Source organism: Protomyctophum bolini (assembly GCF_963924005.1).
Source record: "Protomyctophum bolini genome assembly, chromosome: 2".
In the NCBI taxonomy this organism is placed as follows: domain Eukaryota; kingdom Metazoa; phylum Chordata; class Actinopteri; order Myctophiformes; family Myctophidae; genus Protomyctophum; species Protomyctophum bolini.
This window is the reverse complement of record NC_137863.1, coordinates 31,267,755-31,290,047: the sequence shown is the minus strand read 5'-3', so window position 1 is coordinate 31,290,047 and position 22,293 is coordinate 31,267,755. Positions and strand designations below refer to the sequence as shown.

The window sequence follows — 22,293 nt, the reverse complement described above, 5'->3', positions numbered from 1 at the left end:
TAGAAAACGTAAACTCCACTCTGACATTGACTTTCAATCAATGTGTGTGTGTGTGTGTGTGTGTGTGTGTGTGTGTGTGTGTCAGAGCATTGGCACAGTGCATAACTCATATTCACTATATTTCCCTGTTTTTTTGACAGTTTCATTTCTATCCTAATAGATGACAGTTGAATTCGAGGAAGTTTGAAGGGCAGAGGAGGTAGACCACTTCTCCTAAGACTGTGAAATCATGGCCGGGGGAGGAGTATCCGCCTGGCTGCCCTTTGCCAGGGCAGCCGCGATCGGCTGGATGCCGATAGCCAACTGCCCGATGCCCGTCGCCCCGATAAGGGACCACAGCAAGAGGCAGGACGAGCTCATCGTCCTCAACGTCAGCGGTCGACGTTACCAGACCTGGCGAAACACCCTGGACCGTTACCCGGACACCTTGCTGGGCAGCAACGAGAAGGAGTTCTTCTTCAACGAGGAAACCAAGGAATACTTCTTCGACCGGGACCCCGACACCTTCCGGAGCGTGCTCAACTTCTACCGGACGGGGAAGCTCCACTACCCGCGCTACGAGTGCATCTCAGCCTACGACGACGAGCTGGCCTTCTTCGGCATCATCCCCGAGATCATCGGCGACTGCTGCTACGAAGAGTACAAGGACCGCAAGCGGGAGAACGCCGAGCGGCTCCAGGACGACCAGGAGGAGAACCGCGACATCAAGCCGCCCAACATGACCTTCCGCGAGGCCATGTGGCGGGCCTTCGAGAACCCGCACACCTCCACCATGGCGCTGGTCTTCTATTACGTCACAGGCTTCTTCATTGCCATCTCGGTCATCACCAACGTGGTGGAGACGGTGCCGTGCGGCGCCACGGACACGCAGAAGGACGTGCCGTGCGGCGTGCGCTACACGGTGGCGTTCTTCTGCATGGACACGGCGTGCGTCATGATCTTCACCGTGGAGTACCTGCTGCGGCTGTTCGCCGCGCCCAGCCGCTACTTCTTCATGCGCTCGGTGATGAGCATCATCGACGTGGTCGCCATCCTGCCGTACTACATCGGCCTGGTGATGACGGACAACGAGGACGTGAGCGGCGCCTTCGTGACGCTGCGCGTCTTCCGCGTCTTCCGCATCTTCAAGTTCTCCCGGCACTCGCAAGGGCTGCGCATCCTGGGCTACACGCTGAAGAGCTGCGCCTCGGAGCTGGGCTTCCTCCTCTTCTCGCTCACCATGGCCATCATCATCTTCGCCACGGTCATGTTCTACGCCGAGAAGGGCTCCTCCTCCACCAAGTTCACCAGCATCCCCGCCTCCTTCTGGTACACCATCGTCACCATGACCACGCTGGGGTGAGCACCAAAACAAAAACACACTCTGTCCCTATACTGTCATTGTGTTTGCATGCATTGCAGGATATTGTAGAAACATTATTTAGGAATATCATAACTGCAATAAGTGTGTGTGTGTGTGTGTGTGTGTGTGTGTGTGTGTGTGTGTGTGTGTGTGTGTGTGTGTGTGTGTGTGTGTGTGTGTGTGTGTGTGTGTGTGTGTGTGTGTGTGCATTTTAAAGTAGCGTAGCCCTATACTGTACTTCACTCCTCAGCAGCTTATGTGAGACTGCCAGAGTGAGTAATGGCAGCCACTGTTGCATTTATCTACCAGTGTGTAAACTCATGACGCTCTTGGTTTTTGCCTGAGTTAGAGCTGGCCAAATAAGGACATGGCTACAGAAGATGTGCTGGAGCAGAGCTAGTGCTTAAACAGAGTGTTAAGTGTTTTGACTCTGCCTATTGAAAAGATGGAAGCTTTCTCTGTACCCTGAGGACGTGATTAGTATGATGCTAGTTCTAGTGGGTTTTTATTTTTTATTGTTTTCCTTTTTGACAAGATTGTCATTTACTCATTAACCTTCGCTTCCTGTTGAAACTTTTGTTTATTCACCACTTCCATTCGAAAACAGATTTTATTTGAGAGAAATGCTGGCATAAAGGCTTATTCATAATCGACTCACCGCTCACCCAAACACATCTCTCTGTTTTTACTAACCACCGTTTCAGTGGTCACCTTATCACCTAAAACTGGAATATGAATAGGCCTTAAATGCTCCTGTTGATTTGTGCTGTGCTCTAGAACTCCCACACTGTACACACACAGCTGGTCACAAACTGAATTCTGTAATGGCTTCTTTTAAATCACTAAAGATCGTGTGGGTGCATACTTTACCTTGTTGAAAGCTGCAATATGAGAATGGAACAGAAACACACTGTATGCTCTTCAGAAGATGTTTTGGTAAACTGAATATATTCTCAGTGTGTTGGTACGAGCAGGGCTCGACAGTGCGACTAGGTACTCATATTATACTAGAAATAGCACCGTGCAAGTTGTAAATTTCAATTTGTAGCACCAGTGCGACTACAGAATTTGACCGTTCAATCGTGATCAAGACAAGGCTGTGATACAGCAAGCAAGTGCACATTCTATAGTCTCAGTTCTATACCTACATTGATATTCTGTAGTACGGCGGTGTCGTTCGCCAAAAAGAGCAGACCTACCTCATATCACTTCTTTAAAGAAAAATCACACCCATGTGAAGTGAAGAGCGCTCTTGTCAGAAATCATCTCATACTGGCCAATCAGAATGCCTGTTGCCTGTGATTGGTTAGCTGATTTGCGGCGGGGGGGGGGTCATTCATTTCAAAGGAGTCATTCATTTCAAAGGTGTCCTGTTGCTAATTGGGCTTTCGTTTTTACCTTTTTTAGTGTCTCAAGGGGTCTCTCTGAACTTGCTCTCATCTCGTCTGCCTGTGTCTTGTTCATTAGTGAGAACGATCACCCAAAAGTACGCCAGATTTAAAAAAATGTGTCGGTTGTTAGTGTATAACATGAAGAAAAAGTGGAATGTCCACACACAATATAATTCTGCTCTCCATCTTTTATTTCAACCTATATACAACAACGTCTATATACAAGGACTTAAGGACTTCTATCTGACCAACTGTAGTCCTGCAGCATCCGGAGTGGAATTCAATGTTTATTGGCAATTTGCGGCGTGCAATGCGAGAGTGCGGATTAGCTGACGCAAAGTCTGTACTCCTGATTCGTTGGCCTTCTCCACCACCTCCTGTCCAGAGCCTTAGATATAGACATAGTTACGCAAACTGCGTTCACTTCATGGGGCCAGTCCAATGGAGGCTCTCCTACGTAGACTTCTATTGAGAATGGGGACTCGCGACTGGTACAAGTCCTGGACCGGAAGTAGGCAGAAATGCATTGGACAGCCCAGCTTTAATGATCTTAAATCCCTTTATTTTAGATTGTTTTGTAGTAATAGTACAACATAAACATTAAAGAGACTTTAGTTGTTACTGTACAATACTTTAAAACAGTTGTCATGTTGCACACATGCTTACAATGGCTCTTATTTTGTTTGCGCCGCCCTCGTTGAAAACAATGTATTTCCAACTCCAGCTTGTCTCAGTTCAGGCTGCATGAACAGCGCTCGAGCGCTCTATTTCTTCCCCCTCTATATCGTAACTCTTCTATTAGATGGCTCTGCTCCTGTCTAGCATCAGGGTCTTCGTAACTCTTCTATTAGATGGCTCTGCTCCTGTCTAGCATCAGGGTCTTCGTAACTCTTCTATTAGATGGCTCTGCTCCTGTCTAGCATCAGGGTCTTCGTAACTCTTCTATTAGATGGCTCTGCTCCTGTCTAGCATCAGGGTCTTCGTAACTCTTCTATTAGATGGCTCTGCTCCTGTCTAGCATCAGGGTCTTCGTAACTCTTCTATTAGATGGCTCTGCTCCTGTCTAGCATCAGGGTCTTCGTAACTCTTCTATTAGATGGCTCTGCTCCTGTCTAGCATCAGGGTCTGGAGCTCTGCAGTGTTGTTACTGTCGCTCAGCTGTCGCGCTGCAGTCTACGTAGGTGGTGATGAGCCTCTTTCTAGAGCAGCTCCGATCAGGTTTTTTGGGGGACGATCACGATTGTTTTTCCCACAATCGGCCGATGTCATAACCCACGCTAAAACTGTTCCTGTGTGTGTGTGTGTGTGTGTGTGTGTGTGTGTGTGGGGCGAGGAAGGGGAGACTGCCTGTCACAAAGATGCAAAACGATATTATACTATATAATATCTGATTGACTTTTATACCACTTAATGGTATAAAATATCGGTTTCTCCAGATCGGGTATAGATTGCCCCATCACTGATCGAGTCGTTTCGAGTGAAAATCGTCAGATCGGTGACCGACCGATCGATCAGAGCACCTCTATACCTCTATCTCTTCCTGGCTGTGCCTCAGGTTGGCTCTGGAGAACAGCTTGAAAACTTAAAGTATTGACTCTTGCAGCCACACATATTTTTTCAAAAATAGCAGACCTATAAGCTCGTAGCGCGTCACTCTGTGCCACGCTATGAGCTTGTAGATCTGCTATTTTTCAATAGCTAAATTATAACCTGATGCTTAAAACGCCAAAAGGGGTTCCAGCCCAGAATGGGTTAAAAAAGAATCCTTCCAACAGTTAACTGAATGACCTGGTGACCTATGATGACTGTCCATGTAGTCATTTACTGACAAGTTGGAGGTCAAGAAAACAGAAAAAGGGAGTTGGAATCTCAAGAGGGGGAAGTGCACCGGATTGTCTGGTTGAGTCATTATTAGGAAATTATTAGTAGTCAATGGACCATTGGTTGAGAAACAGTGGGATGTACAGTATATAATGTATACACATGGGATCCGATGCATAGCGAGTGTTACAAAAGCACTAATCTTAGAACATGTCCCCATCCAACACAACAGTGGTCCTAAGTCAGGGTGGTCATTCACAATCAGTTGAAAAGCCACCAGCCTTTTCCTGCTGTACCGTGAGCTTCCATGTCTCAGCCCCATACATGCAGTATAACAGTACTGAGTCCTGCTGTACGGTGAGCTTCCATGTCTCAGCCCCATACATGCAGTATAACAGTACTGAGTCCTCCATGTCTCAGCCCCATACATGCAGTATAACAGTACTGAGTCCTGCTGTACCGTGAGCTTCCATGTCTCAGCCCCATACATGCAGTATAATAGTACTGAGTCCACTTAGCTATGCACAGCCACCTTTTGAGGCCTCCTCCCAATGTCAGATTTCCACACTCTCCTCATCTCATGCAAGGCATTCCAGGCAACTTGCCTGGAATGCCTTGCATGAGATGAGGAGAGTGTGGAAGTTGCCTGAGGCAAGTGTCCTCTGGACCGATCAGATCCTGTTCCGTCGAAGCAGTCCAGGCACTGACATATTTGAAGTCCATATTATTATTCATCAGTTTTCTGAGGTTATGAACCAGAGTCAGCTCGTCTGGAGACACAGAGCTCCTGTCCTTGACCTACAGTATGCAGCATATAAACATTGACCTACAGTATGCAGCATATAAACATTGACCTACAGTATGCAGCGTATAAACATTGACCTACAGTATGCAGCGTATAAACATTGACCTACAGTATGCAGCATGTAAACATTGACCTACAGTATGCAGCATGTAAACATTGACCTACAGTATGCAGCATAGAAACATTGACCTACAGTATGCAGCATGTAAACATTGACCTACAGTATGCAGCATGTAAACATTGACCTACAGTATGCAGCATGTAAACATTGACCTACAGTATGCAGCATGTAAACATTGACCTACAGTATGCAGCATGTAAACATTGACCTACAGTATGCAGCATGTAAACATTGACCTACAGTATGCAGCATGTAAACATTGACCTACAATATGCAGCATGTAAACATTGACCTACAGTATGCAGCCTATAAACATTGACCTACAGTATGCAGCATATAAACATTGACCTACAGTATGCAGCATATAAACATTGACCTACAGTATGCAGCATAGAAACATTGACCTACAGTATGCAGCATAGAAACATTGACCTACAGTATGCAGCATGTAAACATTGACCTACAGTATGCAGCATAGAAACATTGACCTACAGTATGCAGCATATAAACATTGACCTACAGTATGCAGCATAGAAACATTGACCTACAGTATGCAGCATAGAAACATTGACCTACAGTATGCAGCATATAAACATTGACCTACAGTATGCAGCATGTAAACATTGACCTACAGTATGCAGCATAGAAACATTGACCTACAGTATGCAGCATATAAACATTGACCTACAGTATGCAGCATATAAACATTGACCTACGGGGCGACCTACGGGGCGACTGTGGCTCAAGAGGTAGAGCAGGTCGTCCAATGATCCATGGGTCGGCGGTTCGAATCCCGGCTCCTCCTGTCTACATGTCGAAGTGTCCTTGGGCAAGACACTGAACCCCAAATTGCTCCCGATGTGCTGGTTGGTACCTTGCATGGCTTCCGCCGCAATCGGTGTATGAATGTGTGTGTGAATGGGTGAATGTAATGCACAATCTATGTAAAGCGCCTTGGATAAAGGCGCTATATAAATGCACCATTTACCATTTACCATTTACCTACAGTATGCAGCATATAAACATTGACCTACAGTATGCAGCATGTAAACATTGACCTACAGTATGCAGCATATACACATTGACCTACAGTATGCAGCATGTAAACATTGACCTACAGTATGCAGCATATAAACATTGACCTACAGTATGCAGCATGTAAACATTGACCTACAGTATGCAGCATATACACATTGACCTACAGTATGCAGCATGTAAACATTGACCTACAGTATGCAGCATATAAACATTGACCTACAGTATGCAGCATATACACATTGACCTACAGTATGCAGCATGTAAACATTGACCTACAGTATGCAGCATATACACATTGACCTACAGTATGCAGCATGTAAACATTGACCTACAGTATGCAGCATAGAAACATTGACCTACAGTATGCAGCATGTAAACATTGACCTACAGTATGCAGCATAGAAACATTGACCTACAGTATGCAGCATGTAAACATTGACCTACAGTATGCAGCATATAAACATTGACCTACAGTATGCAGCATAGAAACATTGACCTACAGTATGCAGCATGTAAACATTGACCTACAGTATGCAGCATAGAAACATTGACCTACAGTATGCAGCATAGAAACATTGACCTACAGTATGCAGCATAGAAACATTGACCTACAGTATGCAGCATGTAAACATTGACCTACAGTATGCAGCATAGAAACATTGACCTACAGTATGCAGCATAGAAACATTGACCTACAGTATGCAGCATATGAACATTGACCTACAGTATGCAGCATATAAACATTGACCTACAGTATGCAGCATATACACATTGACCTACAGTATGCAGCATGTAAACATTGACCTACAGTATGCAGCATATACACATTGACCTACAGTATGCAGCATGTAAACATTGACCTACAGTATGCAGCATAGAAACATTGACCTACAGTATGCAGCATGTAAACATTGACCTACAGTATGCAGCATATAAACATTGACCTACAGTATGCAGCATATGAACATTGACCTACAGTATGCAGCATAGAAACATTGACCTACAGTATGCAGCATAGAAACATTGACCTACAGTATGCAGCATATAAACATTGACCTACAGTATGCAGCATAGAAACATTGACCTACAGTATGCAGCATGTAAACATTGACCTACAGTATGCAGCATAGAAACATTGACCTACAGTATGCAGCATGTAAACATTGACCTACAGTATGCAGCATAGAAACATTGACCTACAGTATGCAGCATAGAAACATTGACCTACAGTATGCAGCATATGAACATTGACCTACAGTATGCAGCATATAAACATTGACCTACAGTATGCAGCATAGAAACATTGACCTACAGTATGCAGCATATACACATTGACCTACAGTATGCAGCATGTAAACATTGACCTACAGTATGCAGCATGTAAACATTGACCTACAGTATGCAGCATGTAAACATTGACCTACAGTATGCAGCATAGAAACATTGACCTACAGTATGCAACATATAAACATTGACCTACAGTATGCAGCATAGAAACATTGACCTACAGTATGCAGCATATAAACATTAACCTACAGTATGCAGCATATAAACATTGACCTACAGTATGCAGCATATAGACATTGACCTACAGTATGCAGCATAGAAACATTGACCTACAGTATGCAGTATATAAACATTGACCTACAGTATGCAGCATAGAAACATTGACCTACAGTATGCAGTATATAAACATTGACCTACAGTATGCAGCATAGAAACATTGACCTACAGTATGCAGCATATAAACATTAACCTACAGTATGCAGCATAGAAACATTGACCTACAGTATGCAGTATATAAACATTGACCTACAGTATGCAGTATATAAACATTGACCTACAGTATGCAGTATATAAACATTGACCTACAGTATGCAGTATATAAACATTGACCTACAGTATGCAGCATAGAAACATTGACCTACAGTATGCAGCATGTAAACATTGACCTACAGTATGCAGCATGTAAACATTGACCTACAGTATGCCGTATATAAACATTGACCTACAGTATGCAGCATGTAAACATTGACCTACAGTATGCAGCCTATAAACATTGACCTACAGTATGCCGTATATAAACATTGACCTACAGTATGCAGAATATAAACATTGACCTACAGTATGCAGCATAGAAACATTGACCTACAGTATGCAGCATAGAAACATTGACCTACAGTATGCAGCATAGAAACATTGACCTACAGTATGCAGCATAGAAACATTGACCTACAGTATGCAGCATAGAAACATTGACCTGCAGTATGCAGCATAGAAAATGTTGGCTGAATCTTTGTGTTTATGTGTGTTGGAGACAGTATTATCCCATTTCATTTATTGAGTTTCTTAAATAATAATCCAATTTGAATGAATGCCTTTATTGCAGACTCAGGGTCCATAGAAAAACATACAAAATACAATATACATCCAATGAAAAACAGTATCTAGTGCAACTTTTGACAGGGTTATTTATACTGATGATGATGCTATTCACAGACTCATCCAAGCGACACATGAATCTATGCATGAAGTTCTGGAGAACAGCTTGAAAAGTATTGACTCTTGCAGCCACAAACATTTAACTTTCACTGCACCATCTAGGCTTTTTGAGTACAGTTCTCATGGCATCATTATACGCTATTTGTTTTAAATTTGAAATGTAACCTTAAATGTATTCAGTCAGGACAACTCAAGAATAAATGGAATACGGTACCGGTATATATTTGTGACCAGATTCTGACTGAGAGCCTGCCATCACGCAACCTCCAGCTTTTCACCAGAGGAGAATTTAGTTAATAGCACAGGCAGACTCTTCACATACTAGAGCATGTCTGAAATAAGTGTCAGAGCTGAAATCGAAATATGAAATAAATGCTTAAACATGTAGCTAGGTGTAATGTTACAGACCACAGAAGTGAACCTTTCAAGCCTGTTTTCTCAACTCGCTGTTTCTCTGCGAGACATTACTCTATAAGCCATATCTCCAAAACTGGTGGGTCAAACTGAACAACCAATATGTCAATTTGAAGCTTCCATTCCCTTCATATGACATGACAAAATGAAAATTCCAAAAAATCCAATGGAAGTCCCTCAGTCAAATTTGGCCACATTTATTGAATACAAATGAGCAATATATTTATTGTAGTTTGGCGATGAATTGGATCTGCTTTTAGGTACTCTGATCAAGCGCATCAGTCCCAACCATAGGGACTCAGAATCCCCCATACCTAAACAGCGGATCCAAAACGACAGGTGTTAGCTGGGGACCTGGGGTGGAGGAGGGTGAGCAGCTAAAGTTTAAGCAGACAGCAGCGCAGCAGTATCAGTAAATGCAGCAGCAAGCAGGATGAGCAGTGCAAACTTCCAGTTTAAATAGCCGGTATGAAGATGGAATGAGTGTGTGATTGGATGAAGTGAATCATGTGCACATGATGCTGAGAAGGCGCAATTAAAGGGCCGGCAGCAGTCAGGTTTCCTGACTGAACTCTGTGTATGTCTGTGACAGACGTGATGCTCATTTAAAGAGCTCTGAGGTTTCCTGACTGAACTCTGTGTATGTCTGTGACAGACGTGATGCTCATTTAAAGAGCTCTGAGGTTTCCTGACTGAACTCTGTGTATGTCTGTGACAGACGTGATGCTCATTTAAAGAGCTCTGAGGTTTCCTGACTGAACTCTGTGTATGTCTGTGACAGACGTGATGCTCATTTAAAGAGCTCTGAGGTTTCCTGACTGAACTCTGTGTATGTCTGTGACAGACGTGATGCTCATTAAAGCAATCTCACGAAAAACACAGGATGAAACCTAAATAAGACAACCTTGTATTTATGTAGAGGAAAAAATCTTTTTCTAAAATGGTTAGTCCCAATAATTTATTCTGATTGGCTGGTTACCGCCACGTGACCGTGGTTACCGTGGTTACCGATAAACCACACCTTCAATCACTTAATATCATTCCCAGCTGATTCCGCAGCTCTGTAGCTGTACTGGGGGCGGGGAGCGCTTGCTTGCCTTACAAACCCATGCCGTCTGGCTCATATGACTGCATGTGTGGCTCCAGGCAGCCCCGTAAAGACATCAAGCACTATTCTCCCGCCGCATATCCTACTTGCTGAGTAAAAAAAGGAAGTGTGTGGCTCGCTCTGGTGACGCAAAGCATAGCTATACTTTTGTGAATTTAATAGTTTTATTAGGTTAATCCTTGTTAATCCTTGTTTTTTGCGCAGTGACTCTCTCTTCAGGTTATTGCGTGGGTGAAATATGTGCTCTCTGTCCTTTGTGTCTTTCTCTCTATCTCTCTTTCTCTCTTTCTCTGCCTCGCTGATCTATCTCTCATACACGACAGAAACTGTTGCCTAATGGTACCGATTGTTGCGTCCTCCTAGTGTTGGTGTTAAGTGGCCCCCCTATAGCACAGCCAGAGAGGAAAATCTATTATTCTCAGAGGCGAAGTGATAGACAGCCTTTATGGTGGTCACTACCCTTGGTGTCAAATTGGACAGTCGCTTTTATGTTTGACAAACGGATTAAGCCTGTTGTTAAATCCAGCTTTTATCAGCTGAGGCTTTTAGCCAAAGTCAAGTCTGCTGTAACCGTTTCTGATATTGAACATACTGTAATGCAGGGGTTCCCAAACTTTTTTGGCCCAGGTACCCCTTGGGGGGAAAACAGTTTTTCATGGAGGTGGTTTCACTTTGTTGCGTTTTCACCTCCTGAAAACACCATTCTTGTCTAAAGGGACCCCAGCAAACGATACTTTATTTTGCCGTTTTCTATGAAGACCATTCTTGTGTAAAGACGAGAATGCCATTGGAAAGGGGGTCTATTTTATTTCTATCCAAAGGCCTTTGAATGATGGAATATGATTAAGGATTACTGTGATTATGGTAAGCTCACATATCACACATACCATAATTCACTGGCAAAAATCGCGGACCCCACTTTGGGAACCACTGCTGTAATGCACTTTATGTTGACGTTACCCAAGCCTGCCTCTCACGACTACAGTTAGTCCAAAACGCGCCCGCTCGCCTCGTATCACGGGCACGGAATCAGGGAGATCACATCTTCCCAATTCTCGTTGGAAATTTAGCTTTATTATTTTGAGATATTATTATTCAGCTATTAGTGTAGATATTCGTCTTACACAAACATTGAATTCCCATTGACAATGAATGGAGAATTTTGCGCCATAGTGTCTGAGCAAATCGGCTTACTCTTTATTTTTTTCCTACACAAACATTGAACTCCCATTGACATTGAATGGAGAATTTTAACGTGCTTAGAAACTATTTGCTTAGACAATGTCTATGCAAATAGCATAGTGTCTGATGATAAGCACGCCCCTCAATTCACATGGGTGTGATTTTTCTGTCCAGTGGTTTGGGGAGGGGGGGGGGGAGGTTCTCTGTGCTTTCTCTTCTCAGCCTGCCTGTCATGCTCATTAGTGAGAAAGTACGTTGGTGGAGGATTAATGTTGCTTATATTGAAATGTTTTAATTGCTGCATGAAAAGGTTGGCTGAACCTACTTGTCTGTATGTTGGAGGAGCATTGTTCCATTCAGGCACTTGAATGCAGCATTTTGCGTTGAAAGAATTTGTCCTACGCCACATCAGTACGAGTGCAGGGTCATGCCTCGAAAATAGCTGATCTACAAGCTCTCAGCGTGTGAGCTTTACTTGTAGCTCCGCTATTTCATTGCCAAAAGTGCCCATTTACGGGGAATTTCAAGTCTCTGGTTTCCATTCAATTGACGGGATCTCTCTTTTTGAGTGGTGCCAAACCTCTCCAATGACTGTTCACGTCTGTCTGTCGGTTTGGAGTACGGCCTCAACAGCTGAAGCTGAACCACTAGGTGAACTTTTGCACACACATTCCCATTTCCCACTAGGCCGAGGATGAAATTCCGCCCTTTTCACATTGGCCTATTATAGCGCCACCAGGAGGCCACAATAATAACCTACCTGACCTGGCGGAGACCTATGCTCCGAGGAGCACTTTTTCTAGTTGTTTTCTCTGATTTTAGGTGATGCCACATTTTGTTAATTCATGATTGAGTTTGAGCATCAGGACTATCATTACTCATGTGGGGCGGCGTGGCTCAGGGGTAGAGTGGCTGGATGGTAACCGCAAGGTTGCAAGGTTGCCAGTTCGAACCCGGGCTCCCCCAGAGTTAGTGTTGAAGTGTCCTTGAGCAAGACACTGAACCCCTAATTGCTCCTGATGTGCAGGTTGGTGCCTTGCATGGTTTCCGTCGCCATTGGTATATGAATGTGTGTGTGACACAATCTATGTAAAGCACCTTGGATAAAGGCGCTATATAAATGCACCATTTACCATTATCGTGAGGCTCACTATTTCAGTTTGATTTGACTGGATTTGTTCAACATTCTAGAGTAAAGAATGCGTTAAACCACAAGGCACAGACAGAGGTGCTGTGTTTGTTTTGTCTGCCACACTCCAAACCACAAAAAAATGGACCGGGTGAAAATGAAACGGCTCTGCACATAACGCTGCTGGTAAGTAGCGGCCCACCTTTTTATGTGTAATTAGAGGTGATAAACACAGCTCTTATACATCTCTCACAACAAAGTGGAGAGTGTTATTTTTACTACTGAGTGTGTAAAAGTAGGCCAGTAAGAGTCTTACTCCTACTTAACAGGGATTCTTCCGGAACCCCTCACGTCATTCAGTTCACCTGCTGAAGTGGCGTAATGCTATAATACATAATTGGTGATGAGGATTCTGCCAATATAGCCCATCTGTCCATTACGTAAACGCCACAGTCAGTCATCTTCATTGTCAATACAAACACATTCACATAATCATAAATGTATTCAAACATTCGCTCTCTCTAGCTGAGCGCTTGGCTCCAATATGTTTTTGGTAATTCATCTATCTCACTCGAGATTGCTTTAACCCATTTTGGGGCGGGAACCCCTTTTGGTGTTTTATGTTCTACTTTAGCTATAAAAAAATAGCAGATCTACGAGCTCGTAGTGTGGCACCGAGTGCTGCGCTACGAGCTTGTAGGTCTGCTATTTTTGGAAAATCGTGAAAGTGTAGTGCAAATCTTTTTTCAATGTTTTTAACTCAAATCTTTGCTTCTGGGGGGTCCGTACCCCCCAGAAGCAAAGATTGTGTGGAACCGTGGAACAACATATTTTCAGATGGGGGTCTGCAGCCAATTACGTATAAACTTGGGGTCCTTGACATGTGTTTGAGAAGGACTGACATAGGAACATAGGTTTTTCAGAAAACTGTCATGATTTAGAAGACATTTAGGTCTAAATGGGTTAAGGCAGGGCTGGGCATCCTTTTTTTTTAGGCATAATATTATTTTTCCAAGGCTGTCGAGATCTACTAATCAAATTCAAATTATACAAAACAAAGAATAAGTCAACGATTTAATATGAATAATATATGCAAGACACATTCTGATTATCTGAAAAGTGTTAAGCGCATCACACAATTATGCATATGATGGATGGCGCATGATCCTTCTTTATATACAATATATATTCTTGGCTGATTTGAGTTTATATTATTACAACATGACACCACAGAATATATTGCACTGCAGGTATTACTGCATTTCAAAGAAAGAGAGAAAGACAGACAATATCTGTTGCTGTCTATTGCAGCAATACAAATACCGGTACTATAGATGTGATTTTTTTAACATAAATAACTATAATAATAAATAAAATGGTCTACTGGGAGGACGGGCGGGCACTCTGATTGCCATCACTTTGACTCAGCTAAGGTGATCCCAATGCAGCACTACGCCCACATATGGAGTGTGTTGTCTAAACCGCAATGCGTTGTCATGGAATCAGCCACAAACAAATCATAAAAGCATAAAAGTGACAAGGACTGATGGATACAGAGATCTCGTTGTCCAGAGAGCCCCAGACCCAACCGCTATGCCCATACAGTATATGGTCATGTGTATATGGGACCTTAACCCACTTCAAACTCAACACACTACGCAACCCGAACCTCTATATGCTGGCATTTATAAACTAGCTGTCTGACCATTATCTGTCGGATAATAAATAGATAATCTACAAGCTCACACTAGGGGATTCACTTCTAGTCATTTTTACTAGTTGCCTAGTTTAACTAGTCGACTAGTTTAACTACCTATTATGTAAAAGAAATAATTTATTTTATTTATTTATTTTTAAGTAAATATTTGTACATTTAAAAACTGTACATTGGTGACTATAACTATAATCTACCTGATCTTGAGGCTTACAAAATCAGGGGGAAACAAATTCTTGTCAACTATTGCCAACAAGGTGGACTAGTGGATTTACTAGTGGACTAGTTGCTTAATGCCCTAGCTCACAGCGCATCACAATGTTCAAGGTTGTCTCTATTTGTCTCCCTCGGGAGAAATGCGTCTTGGAGACAGAGTCACAGCTGCATACATAATACACATTCACAAAAAGAAAAGAAAAAGAAAAACACCATGAAACATGCCGACATAAAATTCAGAGATATTGCATACATTGATAAAGTGCAACTAAGTCAATAAAGTGCATCTAGTCAGTTATGGTTGCTGCCATTTAGCAATCTCCGATTTAGTGTTTTGATTGACAGAGGAACAAATCTACTAATTTTAATGATCTACTCATTTTGCTGAAGACTTTTACTGTTTGTTTATAAACTACAGGGAGAGCGAGCGTTCCGCTCACTGCAGTTCTCGTAAAGCCCCGCTGTGATTGGCCAGTATAGTCGAACAGCCACAGAGCTGTGTTGAAAATGCAGAGGTCAAGGCAGTGTCGATTTCGTCGACTAAAACTAAGACGAAAAATGTTCGTCGACTACCTTTTTCCACTGACGAAAACTAAATGGAAACCAAATAAAAACTAAGCTATGATGACTAAAACTAAGACTAAATTTACTGACAATTTCGTCAACAAATACAGGCCTGTCAAGAAGAGCAACTGGTCGATCATAAAGACAAGGGCTGCCTTATAAAAAAATAAGAATGTAAATACACACTTGTATTACTGTGCACTGCCAACACTACAGGGACATTGGTTGTGGTGCAGCCGCTAGACTTAAACAAATCTGTGCAAGAAGGCTAAATCATCAGCTGGGGAGACGTCTACTTTAAAAGTGTTATTCTAGTATTGTGCCAAGTCAATTGCCCACATATTGGACTGTATGGAAATTCCTTTCAAATCAAAACAGCAATTTTAATTATTGTAAAAACTCACGCACACATGGTCGTCGACTAATGTCTGATTTAACCTATACTTGCTTTCTCCCAATACATCATGACACTGTATACTGTATATCTTATTTTTGGCAAACTATTAGATAATTGATATAACAAATCAGGTGCCGTTTTCCCCCTTTTTCGACTAGGAGATCGGCAGTCGAACTGGGACTCTGTCGATCGATTAGTCGACTATTTGACTAATCGAGGTCATGCCTAATATATGTTTGTCTATAGTATACATAGACGAACAGACAGTGGTATATTTGCAGGGTTTGATGGTTATTGCCAGCGCGTACGTACGTACGCAGACTCGCACAGGAACATGCACGTCCATTTCCCTTTTTATCTTGTCTGGGTTGCGTGACCTCTCGGCGTCCCCTCTCCGTCTCTGCGTGAGCCCAGACAGAGCCACAGTGGGTGTGGGTAATGGGCTAGACTAGAGCCACAAGGCCATGGAGAAGGTGGGAAGTGTGTGTGTGTGTGTGTGTGTGTGTGTGTGTGTGTGTGTGTGTGTGTGTGTGTGTGTGTGTGTGTGTGTGTGTGTGTGTGTGTGTGTGTGTGTGTGTGTGTGTGTGTGTGTGTGTGTGTGTGTGTGTGTGTGTGTGTGTGTGTGTGTGTGTGTGTGTGTGTGTGTGTGTGTGTGTGTGTGTGTGTGTGTGTGTGTGTGTGTGTGTGTGTGTGTGTGTGTGTTTGGACACCCCCCCCAGTGGGGGTGAGTTATGTGGAATCGCATGGAACCCATAATTCATTTTTGCTCATAATTCAGATACAAGTAATGTGTGTTCTTGTGTTAATTACATTTTCAGAGGCTCAGCTTATTGTTTTCACCTGGGGTGTTGGCCGGGGGCTTGTTTCACTAACAGCTCCCACCACAGTGAATTCCATTTATACTACCTACTGTCCTGAGCTATTTGTATGCCAAAGAAGTTTGTTGACGGGCAGGGACAGAAGGATGAAAAGGAATTACTGTGTGCATTTGTACCAGAATATTTTTGTCAGTTGAGCGGTCAGCCCTGTGTGGGAACACGTCGGCCACGTCGCTGGCTGGCGTGAGCCTTTGCTGCTGTTGCTAATAAATGATCACCACCTGAGAAACGTCACTCTATCTGCTGTCTGCTGTGTCTCAAACTCGTCTCCGTGCTCTCCAGTTTGAAATATTCTATTCTAAGTAGGACTAGGGTGTCCTTAAATTAATATACGACAGTTAAAAAACATATGCTGTGAAAGAGTATGCATTCGAAGATTTGCACATCATTTTCACGATAAAGAAATTAATAAAAAATCAACAGCTAAAGTAACGGTTAAAGTGGCTAACACAGATTCGTCCTCGGGTCTTAATATGAGGAATGGGAAAAGTCCTTTCCTTCTAGCCTGGTCATGGCCAGACTAATATCCCTGCGTAGATATTGGTTACCCACAACTCTGGGGTGAGTGAAATGTAATTCAAACTGAGAAGTGCCAGACCATATCCCCAGGATATAGAGGGTATGTGCGTGTGACATCATCATCATATCCGGAAGTTATGCGGGAACACCTGGTAAAAAATAAAACTTTCTGGCCTTGACAGCCCATACTGTATACATCCAAACAAACCTCCATCAAACGATGTTAAACTCACTTTGTCACTCACTTTGCCACTCAATTTGCCATTGATTGATTGATTTGATTGATTGTTTATTTATTTCCGTGTCCTGCACACAATGTGCCCAACCCTCATGGGTTTATAAGACACCATTTCACAATTGCATTTACAGCATGTTTACATTACATAATTCACGCATTTATAGCATGTTTACATTACACAATTAATTATATTACAACTCAGATTTATACAGAGTACTGTCTTCTTTCCCAAGCTTGACAATGTGTGTGTGTGTGTGTGTGTGTGTGTGTGTGTGTGTTTTCTGTGGCAGATTTATCTGGTTTCCAGGCTACTTTCCCTCTCTTTCTCTCTCTAAACACACCTCCACACCTCTTTCTAATATCTCTCTGTGCACTCTTCCTCCTCCCCTGTATGTCCTACAGGGGAATGGGGGGGGGGGGGGGGGGCAGTTACTTTGAGGACAAAAACGGGTCTCTGTGTGTGATTTATGTGAATTATGTGAATTATTTGTTTCAAATGCAAACTGATTGGCACAGTATAGAGGCACGATGGAGAGCAGGCAGCCTAGTATTTATACCTGCGTGTGCCTGCCCCCCCCCCCCCCCCCCCTGCACACACAAATAAACCATTCGCTTGGCTCTCCCGTGTCTCAGAATCTAAGAAAACCATTATTAACCCATTAAAGAAAGAGACGTATTAATGAGGTGTGCAATGGAATTCTAACTCGGGTGTTGTTATAATTAGAGTGATATCTCCCAGTTGTGGAGTCCTGGTCCTGGACGGAGCAGAAAGTGAGTGAAAAAAGTAACGTCATTATGCATGTAGGTCATGTTCCCGTCCCTGCCTTAATCAGTGGCTATATATAATCTGCTCCTTCCTTCTGAGAGATGTTAAGCCATTTAGACCTGAGGCCGATTTTTTATTTTGTAATGGTTTTCTGAAAAACCTGTGTTTCTGTGTCGGTTGCGCTCAACCTCTTTCACGTCAAGGACCCCCAGAATTATCTGTATTTGGCCGCGGGACCCCATCTGAAAATATGTAGTTCCAGCCAGGCCCCCCCCCCCCCCCCCGATAAAAATAAATAAATAGCAGACCTACTGTACAAGCTCGTAGTGCGGCACTCGGTGCCACGCTATCAGCTTGTACATCTGCTATTTTTCAATAGACAAAGTCTAACATAATGCTTAATAAAAAAACACCAAAAGGGGTTCCCATTCAGAATGTGTTAAGGCCGCTCTCCACTCTGTGTTCTCTGTGCTCACCATCTCTATCAGAACGAGCGTGCGCTCGAGGCTGGGTATGTGTATGGGCTGCATGCTGGAGAGAGGTTAGAGGGGAAGGCAGGGTGCTGCTGTGAGTCTGCTGGAGGTTGTTTTCATGCCCACTTTCATGAACCGAGTGACTGCGGTCAACGCAAACAAATACATGTTGGGTGGTCGGGTGAAGGGAAGCCAGGCTTTAGACACGGTCATTTATTCATTCACTTATAATATTTCAACTTTTTCAAGATTTGGCAACTTTGCAATTGCGCAAGAATACACACGCTCTGGCTCTCTCCTTCATTCACTCACTCGCCACCAGTGTTGTTTTTGGCAGCACATTTAGAGTTTAGTTTTAGTCATAGTCTCTTGAATAGTTTTAATTTAGATTCCTTGATGTCGTCGTAATGACCTTTTTTCACTTGCTGAAAATAGCCGATTATGCAACGAATTGTAAAATGACTTGTACTGGATCTCTTGTCCACTAGTCCCTTCCTAACATTTTAGTCTAGTTGTTGACTGAATTGTCAGTATATTTAGTCTTAGTTTTAGTCATCATAGATTTGTTTTTATTTATTTTCCATTTAGTTTTCATCAGTGAACAAAGGTAGTTGCAGAACATTTTTGAGTGGTGCAACCACTCCAAGGAACAGCAATGTCCGTGCCCGCCTATGTGTTGTTCGAGAGAGAGAGAGAGAGAGAGACGGGTTTGATTTTTTGTCTTCAACACTGCTCACCACCAATGTGTGTTCTCCGTCTGAAAAGATTGAAATGGGCATAATATTTTGCAATTTAGGTTGATTGCCTTCTCTGACCATTGAACACTGTGGCAGTGAGAGACTGATTGTTCTGGGATAGGCAGATCAACAGTTGGCTGACGACAATGAACGTACAAGTACTAATCTAGCAGAATGCTGTAAAACAGAATGTTTTCACGAGACCCGTGAATACATATTCATGGCATTTCATGTTTGTATGTACAGTATATTGTACACCCACTTGCATGGTTTTGATAGAAGATTATGTGGAAAGTAAACTCTATGGCAGAAGATTATGTGGAAAGTAAACTATGGCACATTCTTTTGAAGGATAAGGTGTCATTTTAACGTAGGCTGTGAGGTATGATGCTGTCAACCTTGAATGGTAAACTAGACCACGGTTAGCCATTCATGTCATTGTTCATTCATGCCTTGAGCCGTTCAACTTACCTAAAGCTGTGTTTTTCCTGGCTTTCTTTGGCGTGTGCCCATTATTATTTTATGCTGAACATGAATGATACATGAACGTGTAAAGGAAGTGATGGAGCGTTCGGACGGTGTTAGTGGTAAATGTCTATCAATTCCTGAACGGCATACATCATTTAGTAAATAATGCAGGATCAGTTCAGTGATGAAAGAGAACCGAGCTGTATTGCTGCATGTTTTATAAGCAACAGGGGAGAGGCTGTCTCACCCAAATCACAGAGCGGTTCCAGAATGTGTATACGGTGACTTGTCAGTGAAATGCCTGCTTCCAAATGGGATATTCTGTTGGCCCTGCAAGCGCGCCCCTGGGGTCACGATGAACAGTAGAGATATTCCTCCCTGTGCAAGGCCGAGTATAGCTCTCGGAGCCAATTTCCCAATACAGGCCTCCTTAATGGAACCGTTCTAGCTATGATACATGTAGCTGTGGAATTTTATTTAGCTTCAACAGAGGTTCATTTTTAACACCTAAACTCATTTTAAAAGAATTATATACTTACAGAGGATAGTGGTGTCTGGAATGCTTAACGGCCTGTGCTTGCGCCATTTTCCCTTACTGTCTCCGTTTCATGTCTCTCTTTCTCTCCCCCCCCCCCCCCCCCCTCTCTCTCTCTTCCCCTAATTTTTCTCAGCTTTGGTCTCTAAATGTTATGATGAATTGAAAATGGTGGACCCTATTGTAAACAAATGTAATGCTTTATGGTGTCGTCCACAATTAACAGTTTTGTATTGAGTTGTGCTTGAAATGTACTGTAATTCTCCAAACTGTTAATACATACTTCAATCAATTAATGTGCCATGTGCACATACTGTAGTTACACACACATTTAGGGTATGGTGAATGGAGAGGAAATTTAACCCTACAAGTTAGAGAAAACATCAACTTAACCGGCGGTGGTGGTGGCTCAGGGGTAGAGTGGCTGGATGGCAACCACAAGGTTGCTAGTTCGAACCAGGGCTCCCCCAGAGTTAGTGTTGAAGTGTCCTTGAGCAAGACACTGAACCCCTAATTGCTCCTGATGTGCTGGTTGGTGCCTTGCATGGTTTCTGCTGCCATTGGTGTATGAATGTGTGTGTGAATGTAATGCACAATAAAAGCGCTATATAAATGCACCATTTACCATTAAATGTTGCCATTTAATTATGATGCTCGTTCTTGACACATTATGGCGATTAATTTAAAGCTGCTATAAGCAATATTTTTTTCAGTATTTCTCAAATTTGTTATGACTTTATTTAAAAAAAAAATCATACAGCCACCAATGGGTAAAACGCTCCCAAAAACAAATGTTGTCTCTGTGACACATCCAGGGCCGCAATCTGCATTCAAAGATTTTCATAGAAGCTCATTGGTCAATTTGCCTGTCTACTTCCTGATTGGTTAGTCATTTTGGCAGGCTTTTTTTGTTTATTTATTATTATTATGATTTTTTGGACCAATGACAAATCTATATGACAATATTTGAATGTGGCCCACAGACATTTTTTTTCTTTTTTCAAAAAAAGGTCATTAAAATGTTGACATTATTGCTTATAGCTACTTCAATTTAAATATGTAGATTTATTGTGAAGATTAAATTAGATTGTAGGAACTTCTTGTTCTGCTGAGACCATGTGTTCCTGAACATGTATACCAAAGAAGATCTAATATTGCACTTTCATAGCCAATATTATACCCTCACCAGGAAGGGAGGAATATAGCAGTTGTATAAATCACCACAGTCTGTCTCGTACTACACTGCATTATTAACCCATTTAGACCTGAGATCAGATTCTAAAATCAGATTCAGTCTTCTAAATCCTAACAGTTTTCTGAAAAACCCACATTTCTATGTTAGTAGTTCTCAAATAATTCATCTCAAGAACCCCAAAAATTATATGTTTTTGGCAGCGGACCTCTCAGAAGCAAAGATTTTAGTTAAAAACGTTTGCTCTGAAATAATATATACCGGTATTCAAAGATTTGTGCCACATTTTCGCGATTTTCAAAAAATAGCAGACAGAGTGCCACGCTACGAGCTTGTATATCTGCTATTTTTCAATAGCTAAAGTATAACATAATGCTCAAAAGGGGTTCCTGCCCAGAATGGTTTAATGTAGAATCTCCAAACAACTCCTCCCGGGGTTGGCTGGTGCCACAACTAACTACAGTACATGCTCTGTGTGAGTCGTGAGGATGACTCTCCCGTCTGTCTGTATTTGGTTTGGTCTCTGCTACACTCTCTGAATAAAGCAAAACTGCCTCCCCCCACCCCCCTCCAAAAAAAAGAAAGAGTGTTCAGAGTGCATGTGAGGCAGCAACTGGTATATGCAAAGCCCTTTGTGACAAAACATCCGAGGCATGACGTGCTTTTTTTATCCCTAGTCGGTAAAGCCACAGATGGGAAGGGGAAAGCTGTAATTAAAACCCAATTTATGCTTGTCGTACAAA

The 22,293-nt window shown here is 42.6% G+C and overlaps 1 protein-coding gene across 1 annotated transcript in view; it reads left to right on the top strand.

The window, feature by feature from the left end:
* Positions 1-229: 229 nt before the first annotated feature.
* Positions 230-22,293, top strand: part of LOC308333906 (A-type voltage-gated potassium channel KCND3-like) — a gene marked incomplete at both ends in the record, with an annotated part of 109,982 nt that continues 87,918 nt past the window's right edge. The window contains one exon of the mRNA XM_080790429.1: positions 230-1,338. Coding sequence (XP_080646555.1) covers positions 230-1,338 — 1,109 coding nt within the window. The remainder of the gene's footprint in view (positions 1,339-22,293) is intronic.